The 12,176-nt window shown below is 38.7% G+C and overlaps 1 protein-coding gene across 6 annotated transcripts in view; it reads right to left on the bottom strand.

Moving 5' to 3' along the window:
• Positions 1 to 495: 495 nt before the first annotated feature.
• LOC116178534 (tight junction protein ZO-2-like) overlaps positions 496 to 12,176 on the bottom strand; it is a 61,682-nt gene continuing 50,001 nt past the window's right edge. Inside the window, exons 10-22 of one of the 6 annotated variants that reach the window (XM_031498046.1) lie at positions 11,032 to 11,203; positions 10,758 to 10,980; positions 10,530 to 10,707; positions 10,105 to 10,329; positions 8,403 to 8,627; positions 7,955 to 8,355; positions 7,433 to 7,605; positions 7,138 to 7,366; positions 7,023 to 7,091; positions 6,681 to 6,972; positions 5,294 to 5,640; positions 1,106 to 1,566; positions 496 to 1,028 (exon numbers count right to left, since the gene is read on the bottom strand). In XM_031498046.1, the coding sequence (XP_031353906.1) occupies positions 805 to 1,028; positions 1,106 to 1,566; positions 5,294 to 5,640; positions 6,681 to 6,972; positions 7,023 to 7,091; positions 7,138 to 7,366; positions 7,433 to 7,605; positions 7,955 to 8,355; positions 8,403 to 8,627; positions 10,105 to 10,329; positions 10,530 to 10,707; positions 10,758 to 10,980; positions 11,032 to 11,203 (3,219 nt within the window). In that variant the 3' untranslated portion in view covers positions 496 to 804. Of the gene's footprint in view, positions 1,029 to 1,105; positions 1,567 to 5,293; positions 5,641 to 6,680; positions 6,973 to 7,022; positions 7,092 to 7,137; positions 7,606 to 7,954; positions 8,356 to 8,402; positions 8,628 to 10,104; positions 10,330 to 10,529; positions 10,708 to 10,757; positions 10,981 to 11,031; positions 11,204 to 12,176 lie in introns of all 6 variants that reach the window. The other 5 variants (XM_031498044.1, XM_031498045.1, XM_031498047.1 and 2 more) reach the window with 5 other exon arrangements.

The following is a 12,176-nucleotide window of genomic DNA, read 5'->3' as shown; positions in this document are numbered from 1 at the left end:
ATGCAAGGGTTTTTGTCCCGAAGAAGGTTTCCCTGTCATCGCCTGGTTGTGTGCATAACATATTTGATATGTTCTCGTCTTTTCTTACGCACAAAATTAAGACTTTGTATTCAGTTCCCTTTCCCATTTGTGTATAAAAAGAACCGCCAGTTTGAACACAGACTGCTATTCATACTCGGAAGTGCCGCGAAATGTCCGTCGTTTTGACATGAAAGTTAACGGTGGCTCTGCTTGTGAGTATGGGGGTAAGTCGCTTCTCGACTTCTGCCGCTAAGTATTGCAGGCATACTGCAGACATTTTTTGTAGTAATTGGTCAATATAGAAGTCGTTTATGTAAGGGGTATCCTACCCACAATGCAGCACTGTCCATATGGCTGCCTACATACGTATTCCCTTCAATTGATTGTACGACGCAATGAAAACATCTTAGCGATGATAAAGTATAGATGGGATGAATTATTGAATTCGTCTTTCGAAATAGCAATAACACAACATTAATAATATTCTACTATATTTTTTTGTAGTACAGTATAAAACTTTCTTAAACTAAATTAAACAAAAAAAAACGATAAAGTTTGTAGTTTGTCGGTATAAAATAAATGTACAAATAAATCGCAAGCGCAACATTCCCAAATTAAATTGCGCAAAATGAACAAAATTACGATCGAATTGTCTAAAACAAAATTGAGCTGCTGAATGCGACTGGTAAAAATTAAACCTAATCCTGTTAAACCTAATAATACAATTATTAGTTAAAACTAAAAAATCACAAAATATTGCAATTTAATAATAAAAGTGACACACTAGAAATGATCGACTTTAACCGAAACTCTATTAGTGGCGTGATTGCTTGGTAACAATATATTATCCCAATCGGTATGTATATCCTTCTCCGAGTCGGTCGCCTTCAAACTTATACCTAGACTGGGTAGAGTATTTGCGTAATGGGGAATACTTAGAATCACAGGCTTCAAAAATTCAGTACCTTGTGGTCCACACATCACTAGTGGCGACAGCATGGTTTCACCTAAAACAGAACGGCTTATAAATGTAAAACGGTCAGAGTGGTCGTAAAACGTGTACACTGGTATTAATTTTGTATACCGTTTTCTAAGTCCAAAGGCGGCGCAGTATTGCAAAGTCGTGGATCGGTGATGACGAAATATACCTCCTGCCTCCTACCTTCGGGTATAGCATTTTTCGGTATATCTAAAGACACCCCCCAGTAATGATTTATCAGCGTGGCCCCGTTCGTGTCCACGACGGCGCACGTCACATCCCTGCTATTTTGTATGTTGCCGTAAATGTGCGCGTCGTCGATTTCTTTTCGATTCTCTACCTTTTTACCACTCTTAGCCGAGCCGTCTTTGTTTCTGTGCTTAAAGAGGAACTTTCTAAAAAGCTGCGGTGTACTTAGGCCGTCTCGCTTACGATGATTAAATGATTGTGTTTTGGTCAGCTTAGGCGTTATTTTGTTTGGCGTGTTGTTAGTAGCGGAGGCATTATTCGTGTAAATGTGAGCAATGTTAGGTTGCGATCCGTAAAAAGCATATTGCCTCTCATCCCTTAAAATAAGAACATGTGTTAATTTCGATCGTGATCTCTTTTATTTCAAGCATGCACATTTTTTTTATTGGTATTACTGGTCAAGCACAAGAATAAGCAAGCCAACAGCCGTTAAGTCTAAAGTTCTCATTAGAGCCGAAAAGAATGTTCTAATTTGTTACAAAATAGCAACCTTTTTGAAATCTGGTTTTATCATTTTGGATTTTTCTTAGAAAACTCATCGGATTTTTTCCATTCAGTTTTCAAAAGAAGTCTTATTTGAAGGATAGGTTCGCTTCTCAGTATATAAAACTAAAAATGCATTGGAAGGTTTGAGGTTGAAACCTTAAACCCATATGCGATGATGAACTCCTGCCAGTCTACAGAGCGGGCGGACAAAATACTAATAATTTCCTGTGTCCGCGCAGATACCGCCCGCTAAAGAAATTCGTTTTTACTTTTCAGCGCAACTCAGGAAAGTGGAGCGCTTATATCCACACATTTCCGTCCTTCTGTCTATCGTTCTGTGTTATACCTCAGTCCCTAGACCTTGTGTCGACCTCGAGTTTTCGCTATATGAAGGCTTATGTGTTCCAGGTGTGCAACTATCAAAACTTAACTTTGGCATTCATTACGTTGTTGCCCTAAATCGTAATTTATACACCAATTTTGTTGGGAGAAACTCAACTCGATTGCTCAACATAGTGTTTTTGCTTTATTTGTTCTCACAGTATAATTTGGTAGCATAACGTTTAATTGATTTAATAAATAAAAATAATAAGCACATTTTCGAAAACCTTTCAGTTTTTCATCTCACGCGCTAGAACGCGATTTAGTGGTTTCGCAGAAAATAAGCGGACTGATGATTAGGGATCCAAAACGCAGATTTCTGTCATTTCTAGACCTTTCTTATACCTATTCTATGTACCTATTGCAGGTAGTCAAGATAATGAAAATGATAATAATATACAGGGTGCTCATTATGTATGGAATATCGCTAAATAACGGCTGTATACGAAATTTTCCTATATTAAGTTGTTTAATATTTTATTTCTCATAATAAGACACCGTTCAGTTGTTTTTATTTTAGAAAACAAATGAGTAATGAAAAACAATTGAATTTTTTTAAATAGCAATGGATAGGTTAGGCCACTGCCTTACAGTTAATGGCGAACATTTTGAAATATTTTTTACTTCTAATTTCGTTTTGTCTTCCAGGTTTAATAAAAAACGTACACCTTCATTTATTTTATTTTGATGTAGGCTATTTACTTAGAGTGCTATTGATGTAATTACTTAATAGTTTTATTGACTATACCTGAATCAAAATCTCCGTTTTGCACACTCAAATGCGTGCCAAATCGGATGTGCTTTAAAGGTTGCTAAGTAGTGTTACTTGAACTATGACTTATTTCTGTAAATGCAAAAGATTTCTTTTACTTGTACCTACCCTTTGTTTAAAGCTTTCACACACGTGTGTAATTTGGGCTATGCGGCCAAATCTGTCCCATTTGTTAATCACAGCATTGTTAGTATACCAATGGGTACTCTATCGCGTACATAGTTGTAGAAAAGGAAAACAAAGGGTCCCTTTTCTTGTTGCGCATCACCCGCTGTAATGTATTGTTTGAAGTTTTGAATGAATGCACCAAAGGATAGAAGATACCTTTGAAATTTCCTTCGTATATGCCAGCATCGTCGATGGATTTAAAACTTTGTATGTAAGATGCTTTCTATTCATCCACGAAAACAACTTTTTTACATTCTTTATACTGGGCTTTACTAGATTTGAATTTTGCACCTACCAACTTTTCTTCTACTTTTGCAACAAGCCATTGAATGGACGGTGTGTTATCTTTTTCAACCGAAACCGTTTTATTTACAAAGAGGGTGAGTTTTAATAGCCGACGTCAATCGACATGGCAATCATGGAATTACATTAACAGCCCACTTAATTAGACATATATTCGAGTAATACGTCAATATGATTTTAATTTATTTTTATTCCTAATCTTTGTGAACGTAAAACCGCGTGACACATCAGTTATAAACGGAATGGAAAATTTACAGTTCTTATCGCACTCGCGTTTTCTCAACCTCTTAACTACCCACAGGCTAGTTTTAGAAAAGGTCACAGTTGTGCCACGGCATTGATAAACTTAACGGATGATATATTCGCACCTACTGATAAAAATAAACTCTCTCTAATAGTAACGCTTGACCTTTCCAACGCCTTCGACACCATTAGTCGTGAAATTTTAATAAGTTTATTATTATTATGTCAGATTAAGCTCGGTGCAAGTACATTATCTTAAAAATCGTAAGCAACTGGTACTACATAATAAATCTGCTATACTACCGATTTGCTGGGGGGTCCCACAAGGCTGTATTCTAGGTCCACTATTATTTATATTATACATCTCGAATTTTTACAAATGTCTACAACATCAATACGCACATGGATTATACATTAATCCTTTAAAATCGCTATCTATGTTGTTTGGAAAAAGTATATACCTATTAGAAGTAATAATTTTTTTTTTTTGAAGAGGGGCGGCTGGGGGGTTGTCACTCATAACGTCATTCTGGTTCCCCCTCGATACCCCCGAAACGGTTTTGCGCGATTTTCAATATCTTCTTTAGTTTGGAAACTATGTCCGACTGCAAGTTTTAAAATTGACACCCTGTATAATATAATAGGTATAAGGATGCTGTAGAACTGCGTTACATGTTCAAGACAAAGTAAAAAATATTGGAGTGGTTCTAGAATCTAGCAGATTTAAAAAGTACGCATCTGAAAATTAATATTCCATAATCGGTTCTGTCAAATAACTTCGAAACCATGTCAGTTAGACAGCGTCATATTAACAAAATCATACTGATTTTTTATGAGGAATTCAAAAATGTCATCAGAAAAGATAGTGCCATTTGAAATAAAAAAGTTCCGGTATCGTTCTGATACAACCGTATGGGTTCCGAATCAAAATTCCAAACCGTTCCTAAGATACTTCTAATGGTCCACGTAAAAACACCACCCTGTATAGGCTTTCATTTCACACCAATTCCATTCATATCTGCCAAACAGTTATTTTTTTAACAAGTCTCAAACTTGAGCCTCCAGTTTGTCCTACATCTTTTTATGTTCTCTGAACAGTTTACTTCAGAAATTAGTAAAACAATTTTTGAAAAAACACAAGAAAAACGTTGTTTTGAATTTTTAAAACAAAGATTCAGTTTAGCTGTTCAGCAGGGAAATACGGCTTGTATTTTAAGCAATCTACCGCCACAGATAGCATTTAATGAAATTTTTTATATTTTAAGTATACGGAATTTTTTTTTTAATTTTTAAAAAAATTGTTTTTTAAACAATTTTATTTGCAATATGTTAATGTTGTAACCTTTTGTTAAATTCATAAATATAATATTCTTTTTGGTGTAGTTTCATGTGCGAGGATCAAGAAATTTCTCATGATTAAGGATCTACCCTTGGTCACATTTAAAAAACGAAAATTTTATCTATACAATGACAAACTGGATAATTAAAACAATTTGTAAGGTAATAGCAATTAGTGTTAATCAGATTAGCTGAAATTAAGTAAAATCAATGATTGAACACGAAAAAAGCAAGCAGAAAAAAAACCACTCCACACAACATACCAATCTACTTCAAACGTCTAAAGAATACAGTATCCTACATAAAAAATAATCAATACCAGTGTACACATTCAAAGAGCGAAACTGACTAACCTCATGTTGTGATGCATGGGTTTACGGTAGAGCTCGAACGCCGACCCCCTCTGCTCCCGCGAGCCTTGCAGGTCGACGATGTTGTGGCGTTCGGGTAGTCTCGCCTCGACGACGTCCGCGCTCTCCATGCTGTACGAGTTGTCGCGCTGCGAGATCGGCGTTATTTCGCTGCGCGACGCGTACGATATGTTCGTGTGACGATGCGAGTCGTACGGCGGCGCCATATCGTACGGTCCGTGCACGGACGAGTTGTATCTGACCGCGGTTTCGGTGTGCCAGTTGTTCGCGGGCGGCATGTTGTAGTAATAGTCGTGTTTGCTGTTCATTGTGGGCGACCGCTGATCTTGCTAAGAACAACGTTAATGAAAAGCGTTCACAAGGAGTCCAAACCATACTGCACAATGACCATAATATAAAATCAGAAATGTTTTTTGGATTTTTGAGTTTAAAAAATGAAAACGTCAAAATGTGTAAAGTTATATGGCTTTTCCATGTCTTACTTGTTAGTCAAGTTATTATACTTGTTATTTTGTACAGTCATCGAAAAAGGTGGACTCGATTTTAATTTAAAGTATTATTGGAGCGATTTCAGCGCAACGAACGTTAATACAGACGGAATATTCGAGTTTTAAGTAGTCATTAGGTTGATCTTGAAGATGCAACTATACGCATGCGCATGTGCCACCTCGGTCGATTGTGGACCAGTCAGTCTGTAGTCGCGATTTCTTTTCGGTGTGACATCCAAACCATTGTCTGCGCTGCAAAAATCCGGGACATGCGACTCAACACTGCCATTAGAACTGTGACTCATGAAATGATTCAGCGGACATGGACGGATTATCGTTTAGATGTCTGTCGTACGACAAGGAGCGTTCACATAGAAACATTAAACTAGGTAAAAAAAGGCCTGTAAGGTTTTCTTTATCTATTTGTGAAAAAGAAATTAAACTATCTTTATTACAGTCGTACACATTAATGTTTAAAATCACGTCCACATTTTTCGATGACCCTGTATGTTTTTATACGTCTTTCAATCTCTCTTCATTTTTCTGATTTCAATATAAATCCATTTGTAACGGTAGCCGAGGGAAAGGTTGATTTTTTTAAAATTAATGTATACGTGGCTTGTAGGCTGATTTTCTTCTTTTAATGTGAACCCTGTGTGGTAAGAGTCCGGTAATCAAAGACAACCCTCTGCTTCTAGCACCTTGTGTGCACCTATGCGGAAAGTACTGCCTTTGACTTTTTCGATTATGACGTTTTTTTAAATTTATTTCTCGATTTCTTCCAGTTTGTGAATTCTGATGCTGTTTTCAAATTTCACTCAAGCGATGGGGGTGGTTATAATTTATGGTCACTGGGCGCTATGGTCGCGCGCCTCACTTACCATCGAATTGCTGTAACTCTTAGCGTGCTGGTACGGCACCGACGGTTGGAGGATGCCATCGTTCGGTCCGTAACCTTGGTTCTTGTATGGCGGCTTGTAGTTTTTGGGTTTGGGGGGAGGAACGGGCTTGTACGCGTTTGGGGGGCCATTTTGGTGCTCGAACCCGTTGGAGTGGTGGTAGTTGTTTTTCACCTGATTGTGATGATGGGGAGGCACGTTGTGGACTGTTAGTTGAGCTTGCGTCAAGTCTTGATGGGAGGTGCGCGTGTAGTCTTGCGAATTGTTGTTGCGGCTGAAAAATGAGCTGTTAATTTCATGCTTACGGGTCCTTTTTAAGCTAACCTATACTTTCCATAATCAGTCTTAGTTTCAACGTAGGTCTTGGTGAAGCTATTCTGTTTTGCTGGCGATCTAAAACGGAGAGTATACAAATGATCTGTGCTTCTTTTAGACTAACCTATACATTTCTTGTCGATCTCGTTCCGAAAGCATGCGCGGGTTGAGGTGATCGAGAGGTGAGGACTCTTTATCGACCTCGTGCGAATTACGCGGACTTTGGTCAGGGTGATCGTTAACATTGTTGACCCCCATAGCGTACTTCAGATCTAACTTGGAGCCCAGCCGATCGTGTCTGTGATTATTTTGATCCCATCTTGCAGGGTACTTTGATGGTGTTGTCGGGTTATCTGAGTCGATTTTAGATAAAGTTGTTTTTAAGTCATCATGCGCGTTCGGGCCTATTCCCGAATTACCTGGAAGTTGCTGTTTATAGGAGTCGTAACTTGACAGCGAATCCGATTTCGAATTCACGCTCCTTTCCAACGAGCCTAATTTATTATTAAAGCTTTCCGCGTTATTATTTTGCTCGTTACTATCGCTTTGTTGGAGAGGCTTCGTCCCAAACAAGCGTTCGTGGGCGGATCGGCTAGAAAAGTATTAACAAATTAATAAAACAATTGTATTTGCAACATAGGAACATTTATACCGCTTCATAGCGAACATGAAGAAAAGCATGTCTGGCGATAACAATCTATAACAAGAATTGGGGAAAGCGAGTGCGTCATTGGATAACGCATTGAAAATTTTGTATACAACGGCATATGGCAGGAAATTTTCAAGACAAGTAATCAGTGCATTTTAATAAATTGGGAAAAATGAATATCAACACAGCGGATCATTGGCATTTTATTCTTTTGCATAATCACAATCTGGAGATACACCGAGTAAAAAGTAGAGGAAGGTCAAGAAAGATAGGATAAAGCAATAGTACCTACCCATTAGTCTTTGTCGGTGTAACCAAAAGTCCAATTGGTTTTACCGCTCGGTCGACCCGCGGCGGCAGATCCGGCGCGGTGGCGTACATACGTTCATCTTTCGGACTGCGTGGGTTCTGTTCGTTTAAGCTATTCCCCTTCGAATGATTGAACATCCCATGTAAAGTACTACTTTGTCTCTTATGGCCTTCTTTGATGTAGTCATTCCGCGGTTCCTTCGAGTAATCATTGGAGTGGGAATATAAACCACTCTGCTTGTAGGGATTTTGAGGGTCCAAATTTCCTGGCACCTCGGGAGTTAGGTTCGGGCCTTGATTCGTCGGATTGGGCGGGGTACTGGGGGGAAGCTGCGATTCCGAATTGCTTTGATTTCCGAATCCGTATCGTGTATCGTAAGTGGGCTGAAACAGATTAAATTAATTTGGCAACGCCGTTTCGGTACACGTACTTGATACGGTGGTAAGACATCGGTTGTGCTACTGTCCGGCATAACAACGCTCGGATCCGAACTGGCCTTTGTGAGTCTTCCCGCATTGCCGTTACCGCCGCCGGACAGTCCCGTCGATACGGGCGGGCCCGGGCTGTGCTCAAGATCGCTTTCCGGCGAGCTCGCGTACGATAAACGCAGCGATGACATTGGGAATAGGAAGTCATCGGATAATGATTCTTCAGGCTAAAAAATATATTACGATACACATCACAAATGCTTGTTAATACATTGGAAACAAGAAGGTTATTGTCAAAAATTAGTGGAGAGCATTGAGAAAGCAGAACAAATTTCACAGTATCATTAGGAATTAGGACATTTTAAATGGTAATGCAAATTGTACTATGTAATAAGTTGGTCTCGATCTTCATGAGCTGTTAACCTTTTTATGTACAAAAATGACAATATCAAGATTGTTACTTTACGCTCAAAAAATAACAAGATGCAAAACCTCTTCTAAATAATAATATGGGTCACCTTATAAACGGACGATATTTATTTGACGCAGTTGCAATACTATACATTTTCAGAACTTGTCACATAAACAAAACTTGAACACGGGACTGATTGAACAAACAGAAATGCTTGGGCACGTTTCGTTGTTTCCAGGAAGTAATAAATAAAAACCGAAATGGATATTTAACTTGTAAAGAAAGCGCTCGGGAAGGCAGTCACTAAGAAAGAAAGAATTAATTAATTCCTCCTCTTATAATTGACTCATTTTAATTGTATCACTTCATGAATATGCATTGAAGTGTTTCAAAGAAAGTTACACTGGTTTAGGTAGGTTGTAAAATGTTTACTGCTGCTGACAGTAAGCCGACCTAGGCGGAACTACTATAATAAAGATTTTATCATTCTATCAGTGAGGCGATTGAGTCTCCAACGTTGGTTCTGCAAACCGCCGGCCATTTCAACCCCTAATACCAGTCTGCGTTTTCGTGGCCAATCGGTGCCGAGTAATGCCATTTATACGTTCGCTAGTAGTAGACCGAAAATTACATTTTACTCCGAAAGTAGGCGAAAAAATGTTTGTTTTGCTATTATGACCAGTAATCAACCTAAATTTTCCACTGATTGACACAATAAACTGTCTTTCAGTACTAGTTATAATATCTATCTACTAAATGTAATTATGTATCTGATTGATGACCATTGTTTCTAACTATGTTCGTTAAGATCTAGGCGACTTAAAGATTTTACCAGTAAATCCTTTTGTATTGGCGGTTTTTTGAATTTTGAATTTGAACTTTCTACAAGAAAACCAAGAAGACAGAATTTGCATTTGCCTACTTTTCTTCTACTGTTAGAAATTCAGCGGATATCTCAAACGCCACTGATAGGATGAAATGCACCCAACTACTGTTAAATAATAAATTTTAAAACGTTTCTAAAAATACACAAACAAATAAATAGAATGAAACAATTAAATTTCCCCAAACACTTCCTCCGTAATAGTCAAATTTTGCACATTAAAATCAATCGGCCGAGGCAAAAGAGGCGGACCCTCTTCGATTTCAACGATTGGAATACCGACATCGTTAAAATTATTATTGTCGTTAAGAAACTCACTGGCGGCATGCACACGGTTATCGAACAGATTAACCGAGTAAGCGTCTGGCACACGTTTATCAGCGTTCAAGCACTCATAAGTTCTACTTGCATAATATTCGTTCGCGTAATGATGATTGCATACGCTGCATTCGCTAGGCACGTGATACAGAGGTTTGGAAACGGGTAGGTATTGGGGGTTGCTGTACATTGAGAGGGGGGCGCGTTTGGAGTGCTTTTTGGGTTTGGAACGTTGACGACTGGGTAGGGAATTGCTACTTCGCGTCGAGAGGTAAGCGATGGGAAAATAGAAATCTGTAAATAAGTCAATGCCCAGCTGAAAAAGAAATAAGAAATTACCACCACCGGAAGAGTTTGGTATTGTCCATTTCAAGTTATAGCTTCCATTCAAAGTAAGAATCACATTAGTGCCATTAGAATGACTCGAAAACTAAACAAGGACGTAAAAGTGTATTGTTTTGGTGCTAATGGGATTCTTGATTTGAATGTACGCTATAAATGCATCCAAGTACAAACCTTAGTTTCGCTCATCCAAACCGCACCGCTTTGTTGCTTGTCGATTATCTCGCGTACTTTTCTGTACCAATTGTCAGTGTTATCGTTTAGGGTTATCGTCGAGCAGAATATGTGATTCCACACCTTATCCAGCTTTTGGCACTGCTCCAAAAGCTTCTTGGAACTTTTGTGCGCCGACCTACAGCAAACGAACAGATTAGCGCGCCCTCTACACAACCGTCAACTCACTTTGGTAAACCTTGCCGCATTTGTTTTATGATTATCTTACTTTCCGCCTTGAAGAACACGACGACCGGATACAGCTGGGCGTAGTTCAACCGCTCGACGGTATTCGGCGTGATGTCGAGAAGCGCGTGTTTTCCAGTAGAGATCACCTCGCGAATTGCGGACAGTCGAATAATGTTGGAGGACATCTTTTGCGGTTTTGAATCGTCCAAATTGCTATCGAGCTCTAAAATAAATATCAGCCAATAGGGGGCGACATTTCAAAATTGAAACTTACGCGGCGAAATGAACTTGTCGGGAAAATCTTTCAGAAGCTTATCCCTGGCCACGTCCGCGATTGGTCCGAAGAGAATGACGGGTCGCGTGAAACCCGGGTGTTTTAGTACGACCCGCTCGTAGGCGGGGAATTTTGATACGGTGTCGGAGAATAAAATATCGTCCCAATGCTCCTGTAATACATACAAGTGTGTATTGTGTTTGCAGCGGACCTAACACTTGCGATAGCACTGATGCCTATCATTAACCTTATGTTACCCATGTTTTAGATAAAGCATTAACAAATGATTCATTACATTTGTCAAAAAGTATGCGAGTTTTTAAAAGAAAATCCAATGGGAAGTTTGAATTCAAAGCACAAACTATGTGACGTCATAGCTCTGATATTAGATCGACCCAGTACAGTGCGGTACACAACGATCCTTCCTTGTTTAACTTCACAAATGCTGGGAACGTGAAAACCTAAAGACAATGATAAGCATAATATTCTTTACCACCCCCGCCATGTGTGCGTAGGTAACGAAGCACTCAGTTCTCAGACCGAAATTTATGAACACGCTGTACATAGATGACTACCAGCTTTATTGAACACCTGATATCTAAAGGCACTTCGTTATTAAAAGTGTTGTTCCGGAACTATTTTTTTTTGAGACGGAAGGCAGAATTACTTGCTTTAATTTCTAGTGCCGTCTTAGCCGCTGATAAGGAAACCAATTGCCGTATATAAGTGTTCAGCCGCTTGATCTGAAATTCCATGTAGCAATAAGTGTTAACTAGATGACCGATTTAAAAATTCTTATCTTGGCAAAACAAGTAAGACTAATTAACCATGGTTAATTAAATGAGTTGCAGTAAGCGGCATCCGATTAAGTCGTGAGTGGTCTTATAAGAAGCGCTGTTAATTAATTTGAATTTTAATTTTTATCGTTATCTATCAAGTAAAACGGCCGGGTGGGAAATCCGTAGATTCTAGAGGTTCATAAGACTATGAGAGCAATGACGTCACTTTCGTTTTCTGGACTATTTCATTTTATTTCTCTGACTTATTAGGTCAGCAAATTAAAGCAAATTAAAGGTATGAATGCTACTCTTGTATATTCATGTAATAAATCAAAAAGAGCAAATGTAAAACTGTTGGCCATACCC

Source organism: Photinus pyralis, unplaced genomic scaffold (genome assembly GCF_008802855.1).
Source record: "Photinus pyralis isolate 1611_PpyrPB1 unplaced genomic scaffold, Ppyr1.3 Ppyr1.4_LG8, whole genome shotgun sequence".
Lineage (NCBI taxonomy): Eukaryota > Metazoa > Arthropoda > Insecta > Coleoptera > Lampyridae > Photinus > Photinus pyralis.
Note: the sequence above shows the minus strand (reverse complement) of the source record. Positions and strands in the feature narration are given on the sequence as shown.